The 21,698-nt window shown below is 47.2% G+C and overlaps 1 protein-coding gene across 1 annotated transcript in view; it reads left to right on the top strand.

Annotated features, from left to right (window-relative positions):
• The window catches only part of PKD1L2 (polycystin 1 like 2), a 163,484-nt gene that overhangs the window by 32,028 nt on the left and 109,758 nt on the right, over positions 1 to 21,698 (top strand). Inside the window, 6 exon segments of the mRNA XM_030205061.1 lie at positions 1,677 to 2,081; positions 5,181 to 5,273; positions 10,511 to 10,690; positions 13,198 to 13,405; positions 16,412 to 16,529; positions 21,408 to 21,549. Coding sequence (XP_030060921.1) covers positions 1,677 to 2,081; positions 5,181 to 5,273; positions 10,511 to 10,690; positions 13,198 to 13,405; positions 16,412 to 16,529; positions 21,408 to 21,549 — 1,146 coding nt within the window.

The following is a 21,698-nucleotide window of genomic DNA, read 5'->3' as shown; positions in this document are numbered from 1 at the left end:
TGTCATTCTCTAATCCACATAAAAATGAATAGTTTGTTTCAAGTTGTTGAAACAGGCTAAAATATTGCCTACTCATTCTCCACAGTCCAAAAATCTGAGGGGTCCTTTCACAAAGGCACACTAGTGTTTTTAGCGCGCGCTAAAAATAAGCACATGCTAAATGTTAGATATGCCCATATATTCCATGGGCATCTCTAGTGTTTAGCGCACACCAAAAACGCTAGTGCACCTTTGTAAAAGGACCCCTGAGTTTCTCACTTCTGCCATGTGTCATCCTCTCCAGCAGGAGGTGCTAAAATGCACTTCTTCTCACTTCTATGGCTAAACCATGGTCTAACTCTAACCCTTTCTTCATGGTTGCCTTTTTAAAGACAAATCTGCATGTAAAGCAACACGACTCCCACAGCTAGACATAGCAAATATATTAGGTACTGTTAAAATGTCAAGTCCAGTGAGCTTAGCTAGTAAAGCGAATTCAAGGGTTTCTTGGGATTCAAGCAATTTCTGAAGTCCACTGTAGTGCCCCCTAGGGCGCCCGGTTGGTGTCTTGGCATGTGAGGGGGACCAGTGCACTACCAATGCTGGCTCCTCCCACGACCAAACGGCTTGGATTCGGTCGTTTCTGAGATGGGCGTCCTCGGTTTCCATTATCGCCGAAAATTGGGGACGATTCTAAGGACGACTATCTCTAAGGTCGACCTAAATTTCATGATTTGGGCGTCCCCGGCTGTATTATGGAAACAAAAGATGGACGCCCATCTTGTTTCGATAATACAGGTTTCCCTGCCCCTTCGCCGGGACGTCCTGCAAGGATGTCCTCAGGAAAACTTGGGCACCCCTTTCGATTATACCCCTCCACGCCACACTTTGTATTGCTATTTGAATGTTTTTACTGCTGTAATTGTCTATTGATGATGTTTGATTTATTCTTACTGTACACTACACCGCCTTGAGTGAATTCCTTCAAAAAGGTGGTAAATAAATCCTAATCCTATCCTATATAATAAAAAGCACCTCCAACATTCTGAAGCTGACTCTGTGGCAGTGTAGGGTTCGTAAGTCTGTAGTTCAGCGTTTCATTGGCTCTCACTGTCAACGAAGAACCAATCAGACAGAACGGAACTTGGAGGAGGGAAGTGGAGTGGATTGAATCTCTAACAAACAATCATATACAGGGAGGTACGAACATCAGTGGAGGCAAGTGCACAGAACGGAAGGGAAGACAAACATTTAATCACTTTGTCACTCACACACATCACACACACACACACACACACACACACACACAATCACTCTGTATATCTCTCTCTTACACTGTCTGTAAAACACACTGTCTCTCTCAGTCTCTCACATGGGCAACTGTATGTTGCATTCTCACGAGTAAGGAGCTCTTCTGATGCGATTGTTAAACTGATTGAAGGGCCTGAACAAGGAAAACTTTTACCACATTGTAACACAGTTTACACAAAAAATATTGTATATAAAGAAATCTTCCACATGTAAACAACAATTATATTCAGAATACAACCGTAGAAACATTAATGGCAGGAACTCATTGCATTGCTAGCGCCCGTTTCATTGCGTTAAGAAACGGACCTTTTTTACTAGTAAATAAATAAAATAATAAATGGTGCAGCTTAAGTGATTTAAGATTGGATGTACTTTGGTTTTTACAGGCAAGGATGTGACCTGCTCTGTGTCTGCAGACAACGTGACACTTGCTGAACTCTTTGTAAAACGGGGGATTGAGCCACAGAACGTGACTTTGGATAATGCCACCCAGCAGCTGCTCGGTCCAGGAACCCATCAGCTAACAATCGGTTGCTCCGGCAACATGACAACAGAGGAGATTTCCAAGGATCAAACCGTTCATTTAGTGGAGCCGGTCTCTGGCCTGCAGGCCGTGCTTGTCTCCCACACTACAGAAGCGGGGACAGAGCTGCAAGTGAATGTTTCCGTGGCCCGCGGAGCACCAGTGGAACTCAAGTTTGAACTCACTGGACTCAATGGAACATTCTATCATTTACAAAGCGACGCCGGGGAAGAGCCGAGAGTGTACAATGTTCCTGCTCCTGTGGAAGGTGCTATGGCTGATTTTTTTTGTTTTCAGTCCATGTTTACAGTTTTTGTTATACTTTCTCACAGGACAAATCAGTGTTATTAGGATGACAGGAAGCAACACGTTCATGTTGTAAGTTGAGGCTATGGTGGGCTGAGAAGGTTTTGAGTTTTCATAAGTACATAAGTAAATAGTAACATAGTAGATGACGGCAGAAAAAGACCTGCACGGTCCATCCAGTCTGCCCAACAAGACAACTCATGTGTGCTACTTTTTGTGTATACCCTACTTTGATTTGTACCTGTGCTCTTCAGGGCACAGACCATATAAGTCTGCCCAGCACTATCCCCGCCTCCCAACCACCAGCCCCGCCTCCCAACCACCAGCTCTGGCACAGACCGTATAAGTCTGCCCAGCACTATCCCCGCCTCCCAACCACCAGCCCCACCTCCCAACCACCGGCTCTGGCACAGGCTGTATAAGTCTGCCCAGCACTATCCCTGCCTCCCAACCACCAGCCTCGCCTCCCACCACCAGCTCTGGCACAGACCATATAAGTCTGCCCAGCACTATCCCCGCCTCCCAACCACCGGCTCTGGCACAGACTGTATAAGTCTGCCCAGCACTATCCCTGCCTCCCACCACCGGCTCTGGCACAGACTGTATAAGTCTGTCCAGCACTATCCCCGCCTCCCAACCTCCAGCCCTGCCTCCCACTACCGGCTGGGAAAGACCAAAGGTCCATCGAGCCCAGCATCCTGTTTCCAACAGTGGCCAATCCAGGTCACAAATACCTGGCAAGATCCCCCAAAAGCTCAATACATTTCATGCTGCTTATCCCAGAAATAAGCAGTGGATTTTCCCTAAGTCATTTTAACGACGACACCCAGATCCCTTTCTTGGTCCGTGACTCCTAACCTGGAACCTTGCATGGCGTAGCTATAATTCAGGTTCCTCTTTCCCACATGCATCACTTTGCACTTGCTCATATTAAACGTCATCTGCCATTTAGACGCCCAGTCTCCCAGTCTCGTAAGGTCGTCTTGTAATTTCAAAGCTCATCAAACTGAACCTGCAGCGTCAGGAAATCTTTTTGTGTTTACTAATCGTTGGGCCCTTTTACTAAGACGCGTGAGGCACCTATGTGTGTACAACATGCATCAAATTAGAACTACCACCTGGCTACGGCATGCCCTGGGCGGGTAATTCTAATTTTGACCCACATCCAAAACGCGCAGCAGAAAAGAATTTCTATTTTCTACCGCGTGGCGCTAACCGGGCGGTAATCGGCAGTGTACATGTGATGGCGATTACCACCTGGTTAACGTGTGAGACCTTACCGCTTAGTCAGTGGGGGGCGGTAAGGTCTCAGGCCCAAAATGGACGCACACTGATTTTTATTTTGCCCCACGTCCATTTTCGACAAAAAAAAGAAAAAAGGGTCTTTTTTGCAAGCGCGCTGAAAAATGGACCTGTGCACATCCAATACATATGTGTACACCAGCGCAGGCCATTTTTCAGCGCGCCTTAGTAAAAGGACCCTTGTATCTTCAGTCAGCTGTAATAATGCCTGATGATATCACAAAGCCCTCAATGTCACAAATGTTCCATGTGGAAACAATGAAACATACAGCTACAGGGTTACCATATGTCCGGATTGACCCGGACATGTCCTCTTTTTGAGGGCATGTCCGGGCAACCGGGCGGGTTTTGCCAATCTGCCCGTTTGTCTGGACAAACGGGCAGATTGCTAGCCTCCCCTCCCCTTTCTTACTAGTGCCCTGGTGGTCTAGTGACCTCTTCTGCCTTCGGGACAGGAAAGAGCCCCCTCTTTCCTGCCTGGAGCGCTGCCCTGCATGCTTCCTTCCTGTTGCTGATCCTCGGAGCCGATTCAAAATGGCCGCCGAGAGTTGAAGTGACCTCGCAAGACTTCAACTCTCGGCAGCCATTTTGACTCAGTGCCGAGGATCAGCAACAGGAAAGATGCATGCAGGGCAGTGCTCCGGGCAGGAAAGAGGGGGCTTTTTCCTGTCCCGAAGAGGTCACTAGACCACCAGGGCAGTAGTAAGGGGAGGGGGGTAACGGGGAGGGGGGGTGACAGGGGGGAGGGGAAAATGTGACAGGGGCAGAGCGAGGGTGTGACGGGGCGGAAAGAGGGTGTGAAAGGGAGCGGGGTGGGGTGTGTGGTGGGGCGGGGCATGTGTCCTCCTTTTTGGGGGACAAAATATGGTAACCCCTAACAAAGGAGGTTTTTATTGGCCATGAAGTGTTTTCCAAATAGAATTATATCCTCCAAAGTTTAACCCCATATGCTTTTGATTGCCAGCTTACCCTTGAGTATTGTGTTCAATTCTGGTCGCTGCATCTCAAGAAAGATATAGTGGAATTGGAAAAGGTGCAGCGAAGGGCGACTAAAATGATAGCGGGGTGGGACGACTTCCCTATGATGAAAGACTAAGGAAGTAACCTGTTCCAGGGCAGAGAGAGCAGGGAACCAGCAGAGCTGACACCCCCCCAGCGGCGTGCACCCAGGCGGACCGCCCCACCGCTTCCCCCCCCTTCCTACGCCACTGCACCACACCACAGTTAAACATTATTTTTGGCTTGGCTGCTTCTTCCTCCTTTTCTTGGACTTCCAGCTCAATTATAACTAACCTCCCTTGGACTATGGTTCCATGAAACTTCACTCACAACTACCTAGGATTCCCAACTCTTTATAGCCCTTCCAACTAGTCCAGCCATTGCACTGTAGACACAGTCCTTGGACAGGGGAACAATGCTTTCCAACCTTTTTCTGGCTGTGACCCCTTGATTGCGGCCAAATAAAACTTTATGACCCCCCTGGAGGTGCAAATAATGATGTACCTATGGAGACCCTACCTAGGTCATGACCCCAAAGTTACAAGCTCGATGCTGTGTCCTCAGCACATCAGTTGCTTGATGTATCTATTAAAGCAGGCTTTGGAGTCTACAGTTAAACCTGCCTCCGACTTTACTGGGTCTGTGTATGTAGGTTGACTTGACTTTGAAATAGATGATGTAGCGTTAGCCCAAGAGCGGGCAGGAATGAGTTTCTTAACCTAGTACACCTTGGGTTCATTTTTGCATTTCTCTATTTCAGGTATTTTCCTTGTCAAGCTTCTAGCCGCCAATGGCTTCTCGAATGTGAGCATTGCTATAGGAAACATCACAGTTCTCGCCAGTAATTCTTCAGGTAATAATGTTGTGCTGTTAACATCCATGTGCTACATTTCTCATGTGTGCTGGGACTCATTCATTATGTCAAACGTAATAAACAGAAATAAAACAAAGCATACAAAAGAAAATAAGATGATACCTTTCATATTGGACTAACTTAATACATTTTTTGATTATCTTTCGAAGGTAACCCTTCTTCTCCAGATCAGAAGTAAGCCAGTGTTGACAATATCAGAATATATAAGTGAAACACAAAAGCATTCCAATGACAGTCCACAAGAAGAGGGTGGGGTGGGTTAGGTGAGAAACAGGGAGAGCTGGGTGGGTGAGAGACAGGGAGAGATGGATGGATTATAAGAGGGTGACAAAGCAGTAGAATTTTATGGTTTATAGTTGGATAAAAAGCCCAGATCTTTAAGTTCCTGGATTGTCTTAAAGTTTCCAGTAATGTAAGACCTTTGAAGTCATTGTGATGAAATATTTTGACACTCACCAGACAGGACTTAACAAAGATCTAGGTTTTCTATCTCATTATCCTATATAATAATTCTCACCTCCAACATTCTGAGGCTGCCTGGAACCATGGATCCCTTGGAGGTGGTCTGGATCATGTTGTAGTAGATAATAGTGACGTCACACAACCCACACCAGATTGACCAGTAGAAGGGAGAGGGGCGGAGCCACGATACAGGGACCAGCGAATCAGCACAACACAGGGAATGCACAGCAGCAGGAACAGAAGCCTCTCTCACACAGTCACTCTCACATACACTCTCTCAAACATACACACTCAGAGGAAAACCTTGCTAGCGCCCGTTTCCTTTCAAACAGAAACGGGCCTTTTTTACTAGTAAACCACAAAATTCTACTTTTTGTCACCCTCTTATATATTGTGATATTTGTCAACATTTGCTATTTCTGATTTGAAGAAGAAGGGTTACCTTGGAAAGCTAATCAAACAATGTATTAAATTAGTAAAAAAAAAGGTATCATCTTATTTTTTTTTCTACGCTTTGTTTTATTTCTATTTATTACCTTTAAAAGTGAACAAACATGGCTACCACATAACTTGACTCATTATCCAGCTTATAATCGAAAGACAAAAACGCCTATATTGCGACCTAAATCGGGAGATAGGCGTTTATCTCCCCAAAACGAATAATGCGGTATAATCGAAAGCCGAACTTGGACGTTTTCAACTGCACTCCATCGCGGAAGTGTACAAAGTTGACGGGGGCGTGTCGAAGGCATGGTGAAGGCGGAACTGGGGCGTGGTTATTGGCCGATCAGAGATGGGCGCCTTTCGCCGATAATGGGAAACAAATATGCATTTTTAGCGAGAATTTAGGGCACTTTTCCTGGACCCTGTTTTTCCACAAATAAGGCCCCAAAAAGTGCCCTAAATGACCAGATAACCACTGGAGGGAATCGGGGATGACCTCCCCTGACTCCCCCAGTGGTCACAAACCCCCTCCCACCACAAAATATGCCATTTCACAACTGTTTATTTTCACCCTCAAATGTCATACCCACCTCCCTGGCAGCAGTATGCAGGTCCCTGGAGCAGTTGTTAGGGGGTGCAGTGGACTTCAGGCAGGTGGACCCAGGCCCATCCCCCCCCCCACCTGTTACAATTGTGCTGCTTAATGCTTATTAGTCGTCCAACCCCCCAAACCCACTGTACCCACATGTAGGTGCCCCCCTTCACCCCTTAGGGCTATAGTAATGGTGTAGACTTGTGGGCGGTGGGTTTTGAGGGGGATTTGGGGGGCTCAACACACATGGGAAGGGTGATATGCACCTGGGAGCTCTTTTACCTTTTTTTTTGTTTTTGTAAAAGTGCCCCCTAGGGTGCCCAGTTGGTGTCCTGGCATGTGAGGGGGACCAGTGCACTACGAATCCTGGCCCCTCCCACGAACAAATGCCTTGGATTTATTCGTTTTTGAGCTGGGCGCTTTCATTTTCCATTATCACTGAAAAACAAAAACGCCCAGCTCACAAATTGTCGAATAAAACATGGTCGTCTATTTTTTTCGAAAATACGGTTCGGTCCGCCCCTTCACGGACCCGTTCTCGGAGATAAACGCCCATGGAGATAGACGTTTTCGTTCAATTATGCCCCTCTATGTCAAATGGAAACTTCTCAAAGTGTTACAGGCATAAATCAGGTCTACCACTTGTTCAATCTCACTAGCCAAAAAATTAATTAAAGATGATTCCATGAGCATGTACAGGTGCATTCCTTACAAAGTGCTGAACTGTCACAGGTTGTTAATTTGATTGATCACATTACTAATGGGGATGGATTCAAGACTATGGTATACAAATACAGGACTGGCGGGGGAGGGGGAGGATCTTTTGGACATTAGAGAATAGAAGAAGGGGTCTCTGTGGAAATTAAGTAAACAGGAGGGAGTTGAGTTCCCAGGTTTTTGGACACCATCGAAATTTGGTGGATGAGGCACATTTCTATGCCACCTATCAGGGCCGGTCTTAGCAAGTGCGGGGCCCTGTGCAGACCAATTAGATGGGGCCCCACCCCAGCTCCACCCCACCCTAGCGCCACCCAAGCTCCGCCTCCACCCTAGCTCCACCCCCACCATAGCTCCAGGGCCGGCCATCCCCTCTGAGCTCCAGGGCCATCCCCCCTCCCTCCGAGCTCCAGGGTTCCTCCCTCCTTCCCAGCTCCAAGTCCCCCCTCCTTCCCAGCTCCAAGGCCTCCCTCCCTCCCTGCCAACTCCAAGGCCTCCCTCCCAGCTCCAAGGCCTCCCTCCCTCCCTGCCAGCTCCAAGGCTTCCTTGCCAAGGCCTCCCTCCCTCCCTGCCAGTTCCAAGGCCTCCCTGCCAGCTCCAAGGCCTGCCTCCCTCCCTGCCAGCTCCAAGGCCCCCCTCCCAGCTCCAAGGCTCCCCACCTTCCGAGACCTCCCTTGTCGGGTTACAGGCAGCGGCAGGAATGAGGGCGGGACCAGAGCTGAGAGAGGGAAAGGAAGACTCCTGAAGTGCTGAGCAGCTCACACGCTTTTCACTCCTGCCGCTGCCTGTAACCCGACGAGGTAACTTTTAAAATTCATAGGGAGGGGGACTGGAACTCGGGCGGTCGGGAGCGGTGTGGAGGTGCGCCGCACTGGGCCCCCTTGAGCGCGAGGCCCTATGCGGTCGCCTCGCTCTAAGACCGGCCCTGCCACCTATTCCTAAATTTGACCCTGCAGGTAGTTCCAGAGATGCCAAGGGGAGCAATTTTTAAGTGGGAGATTTTGGCTCCACCCCCATTCCATGTCCTCTCAAACACTTCTTTGCCAGCATTGCAACCCTGAACAGCTTCAACTAGGGTGGCCCACACTTCCCGTCTGGTAATCTCACAACAGGAAGTACCAGCAAGGAGACTTGAAGTTGCTTGAGGTCACAGGCAGGCTGAGAAAACATTGACTGTTGGCTCTCTCAAGTCTCCTGCATAGTGCAGTAGTTTCCTGATGCTGGCTGGGAGGAGACCCTCCGAAGTGGGAGACTTCTTGGCAAGTCTGTGGTTCAGTATCAGGGGTTCTCAAACCAGTCCTCCTCGGGACACACCAAACCAGTCTAGTTTTCAAGATAGCCACAATGAATATGCATGAAATGAATTTGTATGCAAATCTATCTCATGCATATTCATTGTGGGTGTCTTGAAACCTTGACTGGGTTGAGAACTCTTGAGTTATATTAATGGTAATCACCAGCATTATTGACAGTAGTTGTCATCATCGTAGTTTCAGTCTCAGTAGAGGGTCAAAGCTTGGATGTGAGACTGATTGGTACCCTCTGATCCAGAGGTAGAGAGGGCCTACAGACCTCAAGCAGACTGGAGTATTCAGAGCAGCAGGATGGGAGACGGTTACCCCAGTGCTGCCCATGTTGAACCTATTCTGCTAACGTCCATACATTTTGAAATTCACAAAGAAATGTACAATTACGAGCTCGTTCACAGAATGCCATATTCTAGTATGCCAACTGTGGTATAAGTCATGCACTCACTGTATCTGTATTGGACAGTCTCTCTTGACAGCCAGGAGACATTGAAAGACAGCGACGGAGAGGTGAGTATGAGAACTCTGAAGATTTAGCATAAAAACATTTGAAACAAAGAGAAACTTGCAAAAAATGGTGATCTTAGTAGTCTAGCAAAAATGTTGCCTGTGCTCCATGTCTGTTTTCAGAATCAGGGGAAGGGATTTCCATGCCCTGTTTTTCACCATCTTTCTTCTGTGGCCCAGGGAGAGTATCCCTGGGGCTTACACCAGCTCATTTCTCCTCTTCTCTTAGGCCCTGGACCTCTGCTTCTTCCTATCTGTGGGGGACCAGAGAGGGGTTACCCAGTCCATACTCGCTCTCCTTGTCCTCCTGTATCCTAGGAAACGTGCCTAGACCAATGCTAAGTTCATGATGGAAAAATCTGAATGTGTAGTGACCATTTCTACAAAAGCCACTGTAATCAGGGCTGGCATTAGGGGGATGCAAACAGGGCAATTGCTATGGACCCTCCTGCTATAGAATGCCCCAAATTAGGGCTGGCTTTGGAGGGATGCAAACAGGGCCATTGCAATAGGGAGTCCCAAACCAGTCTAAAGCTGAAAGAGATACAGCCTGTTGCGGGCTTTGAGGCCCTCTCACATTTCTTCCTGGGCTCCGGCATGTTTAATACAGGCCCTGATTGTAACAGTCAACAAGAAGACATTTTTTTATTTCATTTTAGACCATGTGTCACTGTTAGTTATTAAAACCTTAATAAAAATATGAAACAAAAAAATACTGTTTTGTCAAAACAATAGCTTTTACTGACTACAAAGGTACCCCGACCATGGGCGAAGGGAGCGAGGAGCACCTTAACAGGGCCCACATCCATGAAGTGAGCTAGGTCCTGGTACATAGATATAACCCATATAATCACATGACCTCATATGAAGTATTAATTGTTATTCATTTTAATTATTTATGTATGAAATAGATTGTATTAGAATTTAGACCTGCAGAATTTGTTTCTCCTGCTGCTATAAACAAACAGGCTACCTCAATGTCTGTTTGACTCTGTCCTGTGGGGTCTAACTTCTGCATGTGCTTTTTCACATACCCCCACATTTTGTAAATGACAGCCTCATTTCTTTTATTGATCTAAAACTTGTAATAGCCCTGCAATTTTAACGATCTTTGCTGAAACTCTGTCAGTGAATGAGAAAGCGATAGAACATTAAACAATATGCATTGGAAATCTTCAGATTTCTAGCTCTGTATTTTGTACTAAAAAATGTTCAATTCTTTTTGGGGGGGGGTCTGGGGGACGAAAAGGATGGTGATAAAAGAAGATACATGATACATATTGAACCTCGAAGGCACGTGGATCCATTCACCAGCCTTACTCTTCGATGGACAGATGGCCTGAACTCAAATTTTACATGGTCCTGTGGTATGTAACCTGTGTTTTGCCACTGAGTATTAGCCAGTGCAGTTAAATTTGGGCTTATACAATAGATTTTGGCATTTAGCAACATGGCTTAGCCATAGAATTCCAATGCAAATACAACGGGCCCTTGGTATTCACTCCCAGTCCCCAAGGGCTGCTGTTGGATCAGGTTTTCAGGATATCCCTAAGAGTAGCATAACCAGGGTTGAATTCTGGATGGGTCTGGGAGTAGAGTGGGTACCCCCATGGATTTCCTCCCCCTAGCATGAAAAGTACTTTAGCTGGCAGGGATCTCCAAGCCTCGCCAGCTGAAGATGTCTTCCACTGGAAACCCCCCCCCCCCATACCATGTAAACACTGGGGAAGTCAACAGCCGCTTCCATCTACTGATGCCTGCTCAGTTCATGTGCATGAACTGAGCCTGCATGGGGGGGCGGGGGCATATGCATCAGAGGATGAAAGCTTGCCACTTACTTCCCCAGTATTGACAAGTAATGGCTTCCGGCAGAGGACATCTTCAGCTGGTGGAGCTTGGGGATCTCTGCGAGCTATGCTGAGGATGTGAGACACCACTGGGTGGGCCTGAACCCTTGCCAACCCAGACCCACCTGTGGCTATGCCACTGTAGATCTGAATGCCAACTGTCCTTCCTCCACTGTATACAACTCTCTTAAATGTATGTTCATTAGGATACCAACTTGGCGAACGCCATTACGGTATTATGTAAGCCACATTGAGGCTGCAAAAAGGTGGGAAAATGTGGGGTACAAATGCAACAAATAAATAAATATCCTGATACATTGGTAGCCCTCAGGACTGTGAATGAAGATCACTGCAATGGGCTGTCTTTGCTGCCCTTCTTAGACATCATAGGATACCTAAATGATCTCTGAATCTGTGCATTGTTCAATGAAAACACAATGGACTTTATTTAAGATGAACTTTTACCCTTGACACCAAGTAGGAGAAACATCATAGCAAATTGTCTAATAGTTTCCCTGTTGGGTCAAACTGTTACAAGAATCAGTTTGCTGTCTTCCAACACATCAACAGACTCCATTTATTCGGGAAAGGAAAGCCTGATTTTTCAGAACAATGAAAAGTGTCCTTCAGTCCACAGGCATCCTGGAACATAGGTGCCAGCTCTGTGGGTGCTTGAGCACCCCCAATATTGAGCAAACTCCTTGACTGTTTCCAGGGAAGGATCATTTTCCATTGAGTTTTGAAAAGTTGGCTCCTTTGGAAATCCAGTATGAAATTCAATGCGTCATGCCAAAAGTAGACTGTTTCATAGTCCTTGGTTTAAGCATCTGGAAGGTTCCAACTCTACTACTACTAATCATTTCTGTAGTGCTACTACACATATGCAGCACTGTACACATTATATGCAAGTACTTTCTTTGTTCCTAGAAGGCTCACAATCTAAATTTTTGTACCTAGGGCAATAGAGGGTTAAATGACTTCTCCAAGGTCACAAGGAGCTGTAGGGGGAATTGAACCCAGGTCACCAGGATCAAGGCCTGCTGCACCAACCATTAGGCCACTCCATATCTCTGTGGGGAAATCAAGCAAACCGCTACTCTCCGTGATATTATAGGATTAAAGGATAGGGTTACCATATGTCCGGATTTACCCGGACATGTCCTCTTTGAGGACATGTCCGGGCAACCGGGTGGGTTTTGCCAATCCGCCCGTTTGTCCAGATTTCTGGACAAACGGGCAGGCCTATAGGACGGCTCGCCCGCCAGCCTGCCCGTTTGTCCAGAAATCCGGACAAATGGGCAGATTGCTAGCCTCCCCTCCCCTTACTTACTTGTGCCCTGGTAGTCTAGTGACCTCTTCCGCCTTCGGGGCAGGAAAGAGCCCCCTCTTTCCTGTCCGGAGCGCTGCCCTGCATGCATCCTTCCTGTTGGTGATCTCAGCACCGATTCAAAATAGCCACCGAGAGTTGAAGTGACCTCGCGAGACTTCAACTCTCGGCGGCCATTTTGAATCGGCACCGAGATCACCAACAGGAAGGATGCGTGCAGGGCAGCGCTCCGGGCAGGAAAGAGGGGGCTCTTTCCTGCCCCGAAGAGGTCAGTAGACCACCAGGGCAGTAGTAAGGTAAGGGGAGGGGGGTGACGGGGATGGGGGGGATGAGTGACGGGGGGAGGGGAAAATGTGACAGGGGTGGAGTGAGGGTGTGAAAGGGGGCGAGGCAGTGTGTGTGGTGGGGCGGGGCATGTGTCCTCCTTTTTGGGGGACAAAATATGGTAACCCTAATTAAAGGGTACTTCTCTCGCTATTCCAGAAGACGATGATTTGTTGACGTATATAACGAGAGTTCTTTTTATAGCAGAAATAACACATTCATAACACTAGGAGTTTATTGTCTGTTGTATTACTCTGTCTCACGCTGTTCCCATGTGGCAGTGTGAATACAGAGCATTACAGAGCAGTAATCGATCAGCATCCTGCAATTGTGCTTTTTGCAACTTTCTGGCTCATGTACCAAAATATTTGTCCAGGGGCTTGCTGGCCAAGATGGAGGGAATGTGTGGACCAGCAAATAATTGATACCACCAAGGAGGAGCTGAGGATGCCATCTGTCTGTCTGCCTCCTCCAAACTCAGCTGTGACGCTCAAGGCCACGGCCAGCACGAGTGGACTGAAAGACCAAGAGGAAGAGCAGTGTCTATATGTGACAGCAAAGGCCCAGCTTCGCCTAACGATCAGGTCAGGCTGGGCACTTCAGTTATTTCTACTAGAGATTCGGTTGCTGTGGGCTGGTGCATTTCATAGGTCATGGGTCATAGGTCACCTGTTTAAGACATTTCCTGTCCTTCAATTTCTAATTAGTGCGTTCAGTTGATAAAGCATGTTGAAGGGCCAATACTGATGAAACTTAATGAAAACATGTTGGGGAGTCCTCTTTCCCCTATGTTTTTTCCCCCAGGGGAGGATAACATATTACATTTCAATCTTTTCTCTGTTATTTTTATGACTAGATTAAAAAAAAAATCGCTTTTATGCCTAGAATTTTGTCCTGCCCTATCTATAGTCACGTTCAATTATATACAATGCCAGCCATACATTGGGTTGTGTGAGGTAGAGGCAGAGAAAGTCTAGGAGAGTTTGGCCTGGGGGATGCAACCAAGGAGAGAAGCTCAGCCAATGTGTGACAGTCTTTCTCTATTAGACCACGTGGAAGGGCATAATCGAAAGGGGCGCCCAAGTTTTCCTGAGGATGTCTGGCGAAGGGGCAGGGAAACCCGTATTATCAAAACAAGATGGGCGTCCATCTTTTGTTTCAATAATACGGTCGGAGACACCCAAATCTTGACATTTGGGTCGTCCCTAGAGATGATTGTCCTTAGACTTGGTCATTTCTGATTTTCGGCAATAATGGAAACTAAGGACGCCCATCTCAGAAACGACCAAATGCAAGCCCTTTGGTTGTGGGAGGAGCCAGCATTCGTAGTTCACTGGTCCCCCTGACATGCCAGGACACCAACCAGGCACCCTAGGGGGCACTACAGTGGACTTCAGAGAAAGCTCCCAGGTACATAGCTCCCTTACCTTGTGTGCTGAGCCCCCCAACACCCCCCCCAAAAAAAAACCCACTACCCACAACTGTACACCACTACCATAGCTCTTACAGGTGAAGGGGGGCACCTAGATGTGGATACAGTGGGTTTCTGGTGGGTTTTGGAGGGCTCACATTTACCACCACAAACGTAACAGGTAGAGGGGGGATGGACCTGGGTCCGCCTGCCTGAAGTACACTGCACCCACTAAAACTGCTCCAGGGACCTGCATACTGCTGCGATGACCTGAGTATTACATTTGAGGCTGGCATAGAGGCTGGCACAAAAGATTTTTAAAGTTGTTTTTTGAGGGTGGGAGGGGGTTAGTGACCACTGGGAGAGTAAGGGGAGGTCATCCCCAATACCCTCCGGTGGTCATCTGGTCAGTTCAGGCACCTTTTTGTGCCTTGGTCATAAGAAAAACTGGACCAGGTAAAGTCGTCCAAATGCTCATCAGAGACGCCCTTTTTTTTCCATTATGGGTCGAGGACGCCCATGTGTTAGGCACGCCCAATTCCTGTCTTCACTACGCCTCTGACATGCCCCCGGGAACTTTGGTCATCCCCGCGACAGAAAGCAGTTGGGGGACGCCGAAAATCAGTTTTTGATTATGCCGATTTGGGCAATCCTGTGAGAAGGACGCCCATCTTCCGATTTGTGTCGAAAGATGGGCGTCCTTCTCTTTCGAAAATAAGCCTAATAGTCATCCAGAGCCTATTCCAACAACAACAAAAACATCATTCAAATACAAGTTTAATGTCCTGCCCCATGTGAAGGCTTTTTGTCTGCTAGCTAGGAACTTGCAGGCACTGATCCTATGTTGTGTCTACGGGGAAATGGCTAGTACAGAGTGCCCAGAGGGTGTTCTTCAAAACAACGCCAAGTCTCCGGTTCCTGTTCCTCACACTTTTCTCCCAATCTGTGCTTGTGGGAATGATGAATCAGCCCTACATTAGAGTTGGGGACCCCACAGCCAATTGGGTTTTCAGGATAAACACTCTGAATATACATGAGATTGATTTGCATACACCGAAGTCCCAGTATATGCATTTTTATATCATATGTGTTCAAAGTGGATATCCTTAAAACCTGCCTGGTTGTATGAGTAAAAATGGAGAGCGTTTGGATAGAGTGGCTGAATTTTCCTAAGTGGAGTTTCAGCTAAAGTATATGCGTGTTGTTTTCCAACATATAAACTATGAGCTGCATTAAAAGGAGGAGATCATGAGAAGGAGGGAAATCTACACTCATAATTTAAGCCAGGGGTTCTCCTCCCAAAGGGTTACCATATGTCCGGATTTACCCGGACATGTCCTCTTTTTGAGGGCATGTCCGGGCAACCGGGCGAGTTTTGCCAACCTGCCCACTTGTCCGGATTTCTGGACAAACAGGCAGGCTGGAGGGTGGGCCGTCCGGCCTGCCTGTTTGTCCAGAAATCCGGACAAACGGGCAGATTGCTAGCCTCCCCTCCCCTTACTTACTAGTACCCTGGTGGTCTAGTGGCCTCTTCCGCCTTTTTTGGTAGGAAAGAGCCCCCTCTTTCCTGCCCGGAGTGTTGCCCTGCATGCATCCTTCCTGTTGGTGATCCTCAGCGCCGATTCAAAATGGCCGCCGAGAGTTGAATTGACCTCACGAGACTTCAACTCTCGGCGGCCATTTTGAATCGGTGCCGAGGATCACCAACAGGAAGCATGCATGCAGGACAGCGCTCCGGGCAGGAAAGAGGGAGCTCTTTCCTGCCCCTAAGAGGTCACTAGACCACCAGGGCAGTAGTAAGGTAAGGGGAAGGGGGTGATGGGGAGGGGGGGCGACGGGGTATGTGACAGGGGGGAGGGGAAAACATGACAAGGGGCGGAGCGAGGGTGTGACAGGGGGTGGGGCAGGGTGAGTGGTGGGGGGCGAGGCATGTGTCCTCCATTTTGGGGGACAAAAAATGGTAACCCTATCCTCCCAGTCTTAGGGATACACTCAGCCAGTCTGATTTTCAAGATATCCACAATGAATAGGCATGAAGAACACTTGTGTGCAGTATAGCCTATGCATACGAATTGTCTGATGCAGAGAAACTAGGGCTATCTTGAGAATCTAACCGGCTTGCAGCACTTGAGGAACGGAGCTGCCCACCCCTTGTAAATAATCACTTTTTCTCTTGTAGCTGTAACAAAAACTGTAAACCAGTGAATACAAGTGAAGAAATGACCTTTAGTGTGACGTGTGAAAACTGCACCAGAGCTACATACAACTGGTATCTGGACAACAATTTTCCAAAGAAGGTAAACTGAAGCTCTTATCTTAAGAGACACTATACTAATACAAGTAGCCAGTCCCTCGATTCTTTTGGACTGAAGGGGGTCCCAGGGGTGGGTACACAACTTGCACAGTGATTGTAACTTTCCCCAGGTGCTGGACCTGAACCAAACTCCTGCAAAGTAAAGTAAAAAGTTCAATCTCCAACAATGTTTTCCCCAAACACAGACTGGCGTTAGGATCGCCTGCTGGCCAGCTGCTCATGAAAGATAACGAGGGGCAGTTTCTATAAAATGTCTAGGGCCGATTTTGCCAAAACAAACTGTGGAAAATACTTATGTTGCAATAAAGATTTTGTAATTATTTTTTAATCAACATCATCGTAAGCACATAAGTCTTGCCACACTGGGACAGATCAAAGGTCTATCAAGCCCAGCATCCTGTTTCCAACAGTGGTCAATCCAGGTCGCAAATTCCTGGCAAGATCCTGAAAAAGTTCAGTACATTTTATGCTGCTTAATCCAGAAATAAGCAGTGGATTTTCCCCAAGTCAATTTAATAACGGTCTATGGACTTTTCCTTTAGGAAGCCGTCCAAACCTTTTTTTTTAAACCCCGCTAAGCTAACTGCTTTTACCACATTCTCTGGCAACGAATTCCAGAGTTTAATTACACATTGAGTGAAGAAAAATGTTTTCTGATTTGTTTTAAATTTACTACTTTGTAGCTTTATCCAGTGGCGTTCCTAGGGGGGGGGGGGGCGGTGGGTGTGGTCCGCCCTGGGTGCACGCCGCTGGGGGGGTGCCGCGCGCGCCTGTCCTCCGTTGTTCCATGCTTCTTCTCTGCCCCGGAACAGGTTACTTCCTGTTCCGGGGCAGAGAAGAAGCATGGAACAACGGAGGACAGGCGCGCGCGGCACCCCCCCAGCGGCGTGCACCCGGCGGGGTGGGGGGGGTTCCTTCGCGGAGGTGTCCTTCCTCCGGAGGGGGGTCCGCGCTGCATCGGGGGGCGCTGCACCCGGGGGGCGGGGCGCATCGGCGATCCGCCCCGGGTGCCAGCCCCCCCCAGGAACGCCACTGCCTTTATCGCATGCCCCCTAGTCCTAGTATTTTGGGAAAGAATAAACATAATCATTATCATATTGGAGAAAAAAGCCCTCAACAGAGCCTGTGGTGCTAAGAGTTTTGCTGAAGAAAGCATCTACCATGACTTAAGCTGATCATCGGCCCAAAACCTCCATAACCTCCAAATTTTTCAATTTTCATAAATATATTGTGCTCAAAGACTTTCAAAAATAAACAGCACACTTATCTTGTAGTTTTTAAACCCAATGGGGTCCCGTTTTGCTATCACGTTTTCAAGGGAATAAATGCGTTGATCCTGTGAAAACCAAAATGATATCAGCAACGTTTACATAAATAATGACCAAACTCTTAGAAATGTATTCAAAATCCAGTGAAAATTAAGATCAGTATTTATGTCTCGTATCACTTTCTGTTCTCAGCTGCTGCCTGCGTAATATAAATTCTCTGCTGCTCTCAAGCTTGCAGGTGTCACCTCTATGTAGGTACAGTAGGTATTTACTGTTTTTTTGGAGGGCTCATACGTTCCACCACAAGTGTACCAGTTAGAGTGGAATATAGGCCAGGCCTGGGTCCTTCGTCTGTACATTCCACTGCACCAACCTCTAGGCTATTCCGGGGATCTGCTTGCTGCTGTAACAAGAATGGCCATCATATCTGAAGCTGTCATAGAGCTTGATATGTACTGTCACTGTGGCTAGGAGGAGGTTAGTGACCACTGGGGGAGTAAGGGGGGGGGGGGGTTATGCCTTAATCCCTCCAGAAGTCATTTAGGCAGTGGCGTACCAAGGGGGGGGGGGGCGGTCCGCCCCGGGTGCACGCCGCTGGGGGGGATGCCACGCGCCTGTTAGCTGCGAGTCCGCTCGTTCCCTTCCTGCTGTTCCCTCTGCGCAGAACAGGTTACTTGTTGTTCCGGGGCAGAGGGAGCAGCAGGGAGGGAACGAGCAGACTTGCAGCTAGTTTCGCCGGGGGGAGGGGTTGCACTGCACCCAGGGGGGGGAGTGTAGTTTCACCGGGGGGGGGGGGGGGGGGCGCATCGGCGATCTGTCCCGGGTGTCAGCCAGGCTAGGAACGCCACTGCATTTAGGGCACCTTTTGGTCACCTAGTCATGATTGAAACAGACCTAGCCAAAAACATTTTATTTTTGGCCCTAGGTGTTTTCATTTTGTTCCATTATTGCAGAAAAAAAGTCTTATCTTTTGGTGCCGCCCATGTCCTGCCTGAAACATACCCCCTTGAAATTTAGACAAGCTGTGGAGCAAAGCCTCTAAAATCAGGGTGTCAAAAATCGCAAACTTGGACGTATTTGAGGGAAAACGTCCTTCTGCCCCTTGTGACTTTTTGGACGTTTTTTTTATTTTGAAAAAGAGCCCCGTTGTCTCTTAACCAGCACACAATTCCCAAAGGGGAACATTATTGAAGGAGATTGATCATGGTTATGATATAAATATCTTTTATTTGTTTCTCTCCAACCTTGTCCCTCTCTCAATCAGTTTTTTATTAATTTTCATAACAGACAGTAAATTTAGTACCAATGACAATAACAATTTAACAAATAGGTCAATGTACTCTGAATATATACGTTTGGAGTATGCAATCATATCAGATGTTATAAATTAATGCCTATATATGTATAGTACCTGTACATTATTTATTAATTAATTCACTGGATGAATATTTAAGCACAGGAGACCAAATTCTATTAAATGCTATAAGGGAACCACATTTCTCAGCTGCTACTTTTTCATATTTAGCAATTAGACCAGTGGCATAGGCAAGGGTGGGCTTGGGTGGGCCCAGGCCCACCCACTTTGGGTTCAGGCCCACCCAGTAGCAGCATACCTATGATGTGGCTGGCAGGGATCCCCAAGCCCCACCAGCCGAAAACTCCCAACAAGTGTCCCTCCTGCATACCTTGTAAGTAGCAGATCTTCGCCTGCAGTGAGCAGTGACATACATACTGCTTGCACCGGCCTCACAGCCTTCCCTCTGATGTATTTCTGCCTAGGCGGAAACAGGAAGTTGCATCAGAGGGAAGGGTGTGGGGCCAACATGAGCAGTGTGTATTAGTTGCTTCTCGCTGCTGGTGAAAATCTGCTATTTAAAAGGTATATGGGAGAGGGGGGATGTTTGAGAGACCATATGGCGTGCAGGCGAGAGAAGGAGAGACCAAATCACCTGTGGGACGGGGCGAGGTTCTTCTGCCCACCCATCTTGGGCCCAGGCCCACCCAAAATTGGGTGTCTGGCTACGCCCCTGAATTAGACATACTGAATTCCACCACATTTCATGAGTTAACTTAGTAAAATCTTTCCAATTCTGACATATCAATTTTATAGCCACTTGGATCAATATACGTATTAATTTATACATATGTGATGGCATTGCAGTATTAATACCAAATTCCCCTGCAATTATGATTTTGTAAGTTAAAGAAATCTTTAAGCTTAAAATGTGAGAAATTGTTTTCTCTATGCGGGACCAATATCCATCCAGTAGTGGACAATGATGTATTAAGTGGTCTAAAGTTCCTATATGATTAATACAAGACCGGCATCGATTGGAGGCATCTTTTGATATTTAGGATTTCCACAATGAATGCGTATGAGATCTATTTGCAAAAAAACAACAAGGCAGACGATCCGCAGACTCCAATGTGGAAAGAAACAGAGCAGATCAGTGATAAATACACACAAAGCTTTTATTGTAGAGTTGTAAGCTAGTACAATGTCCGTCACAGGCTGTGTTTCACCCAAAGGGGCTGCGTCAGTGGCTATACTGTGATCCTCAAAAAACTAAATAGTGTATGAGCTATTCTCCTCCATAAAAGACTACAAAATTATTGACCAAATGAATGCAGCACCATTGTAGATTTAAAAAAAAACCTTGCAGTTGAGATTATGCTAGTTTGTTTGTTTTTTTTAATCTACAATGGTCTGCATTCATTTGGTCAATAATTTTGTAGTGTTTTATGGAGGAGAATAGCTTATACACTATTTAGTTAAGACATAAGCATCGCCACACTGGGTCAGACCAAAGGTCCATCTAGCCCAGCACCCTGTCTCCGACAGTGGCCAATCCAGGTCACTATCAACCGACAAGATCCACGGAGCAAAGCATTTTGTACTGCTTGTCCCAAGAATAGTGGATTTTTCCCTACGTCCATTTAATATCATTCTATGGCCTTTTCCTTCAGGAAGCCGTCCAAACCTTTCTTAAACTCTGCTAAGCTAACCGCCTTGACCACATTCTCTGGCAACAAGTTCCAGAGTCGAATTACGCGCTGAGTAAAGAAAAACTTTCTCTTATTTGTTTTAAACTTACTGCACTCCAGCTTCATCGCATGCCCCCTTGTCCTAGTATTTTTGGAAAGCGTAAACAGACGCTCCATATCTATCTTTTCCACTCCACTCGTTATTTTATAGACCTCTATCACCCCTCAGCCGCCTTTTCTCCAAGCTGAAGAGCCCCAGCCGCTTTAGCCTTTCCTCATAGGAAAGTCGTCCCATCTCCTTAATCATCTTTGTCGCCCTTCTCTGCACCTTTTCTAATTCCGCTATATCTTTTTCGACAATCACAGTATAGCCCCTGACGCAGCCCCTTTGGGCGAAACACGGCCTGTGTCGGGCATTGTACTAGCTTACAAATCTACAATAAAAGCTTTGTGTGTATCTATTTGCATACAGTGGCGGCAGTGCGGGCAAATAGATCTCATTGGGGAAATCCTGAAAAACCGACTGGGTTGCGGCCCTCAAGGACCTAGGCTGGACACCCTTTGGCCTATACCATGTTACTCTCCTCTTCTCTCTTTGGGTTTTTCAGACCAGTCTGCTTCCTCCAGTATGCAGTTTGCTGGGTTTTAGGCCTAGCTCTCTGACGCTGCTGCAAAGCAATTCATCCAGCCTGATGCTGAACGGTTCCTTCCTGAAGGACCAAGAAGTGGCCTTTCGCATTAAAGTGACAGGTGGGTGGCTGCAGCAACAGGCGGTCTCAGGACCTGCCGCCCGATTAACAGCGCTTTCTGATGAAAATCTTTGTAAGAGTAGAAGACATTGGCCCAAGCTCTTGAGCTACATACGTGAAAATTAGACCCTAATAGTAGACAGTGAGCGC

Source organism: Microcaecilia unicolor, chromosome 5 (assembly GCF_901765095.1).
Source record: "Microcaecilia unicolor chromosome 5, aMicUni1.1, whole genome shotgun sequence".
Lineage (NCBI taxonomy): Eukaryota > Metazoa > Chordata > Amphibia > Gymnophiona > Siphonopidae > Microcaecilia > Microcaecilia unicolor.
This window is presented reverse-complemented; position numbering and strand designations above follow the sequence as displayed.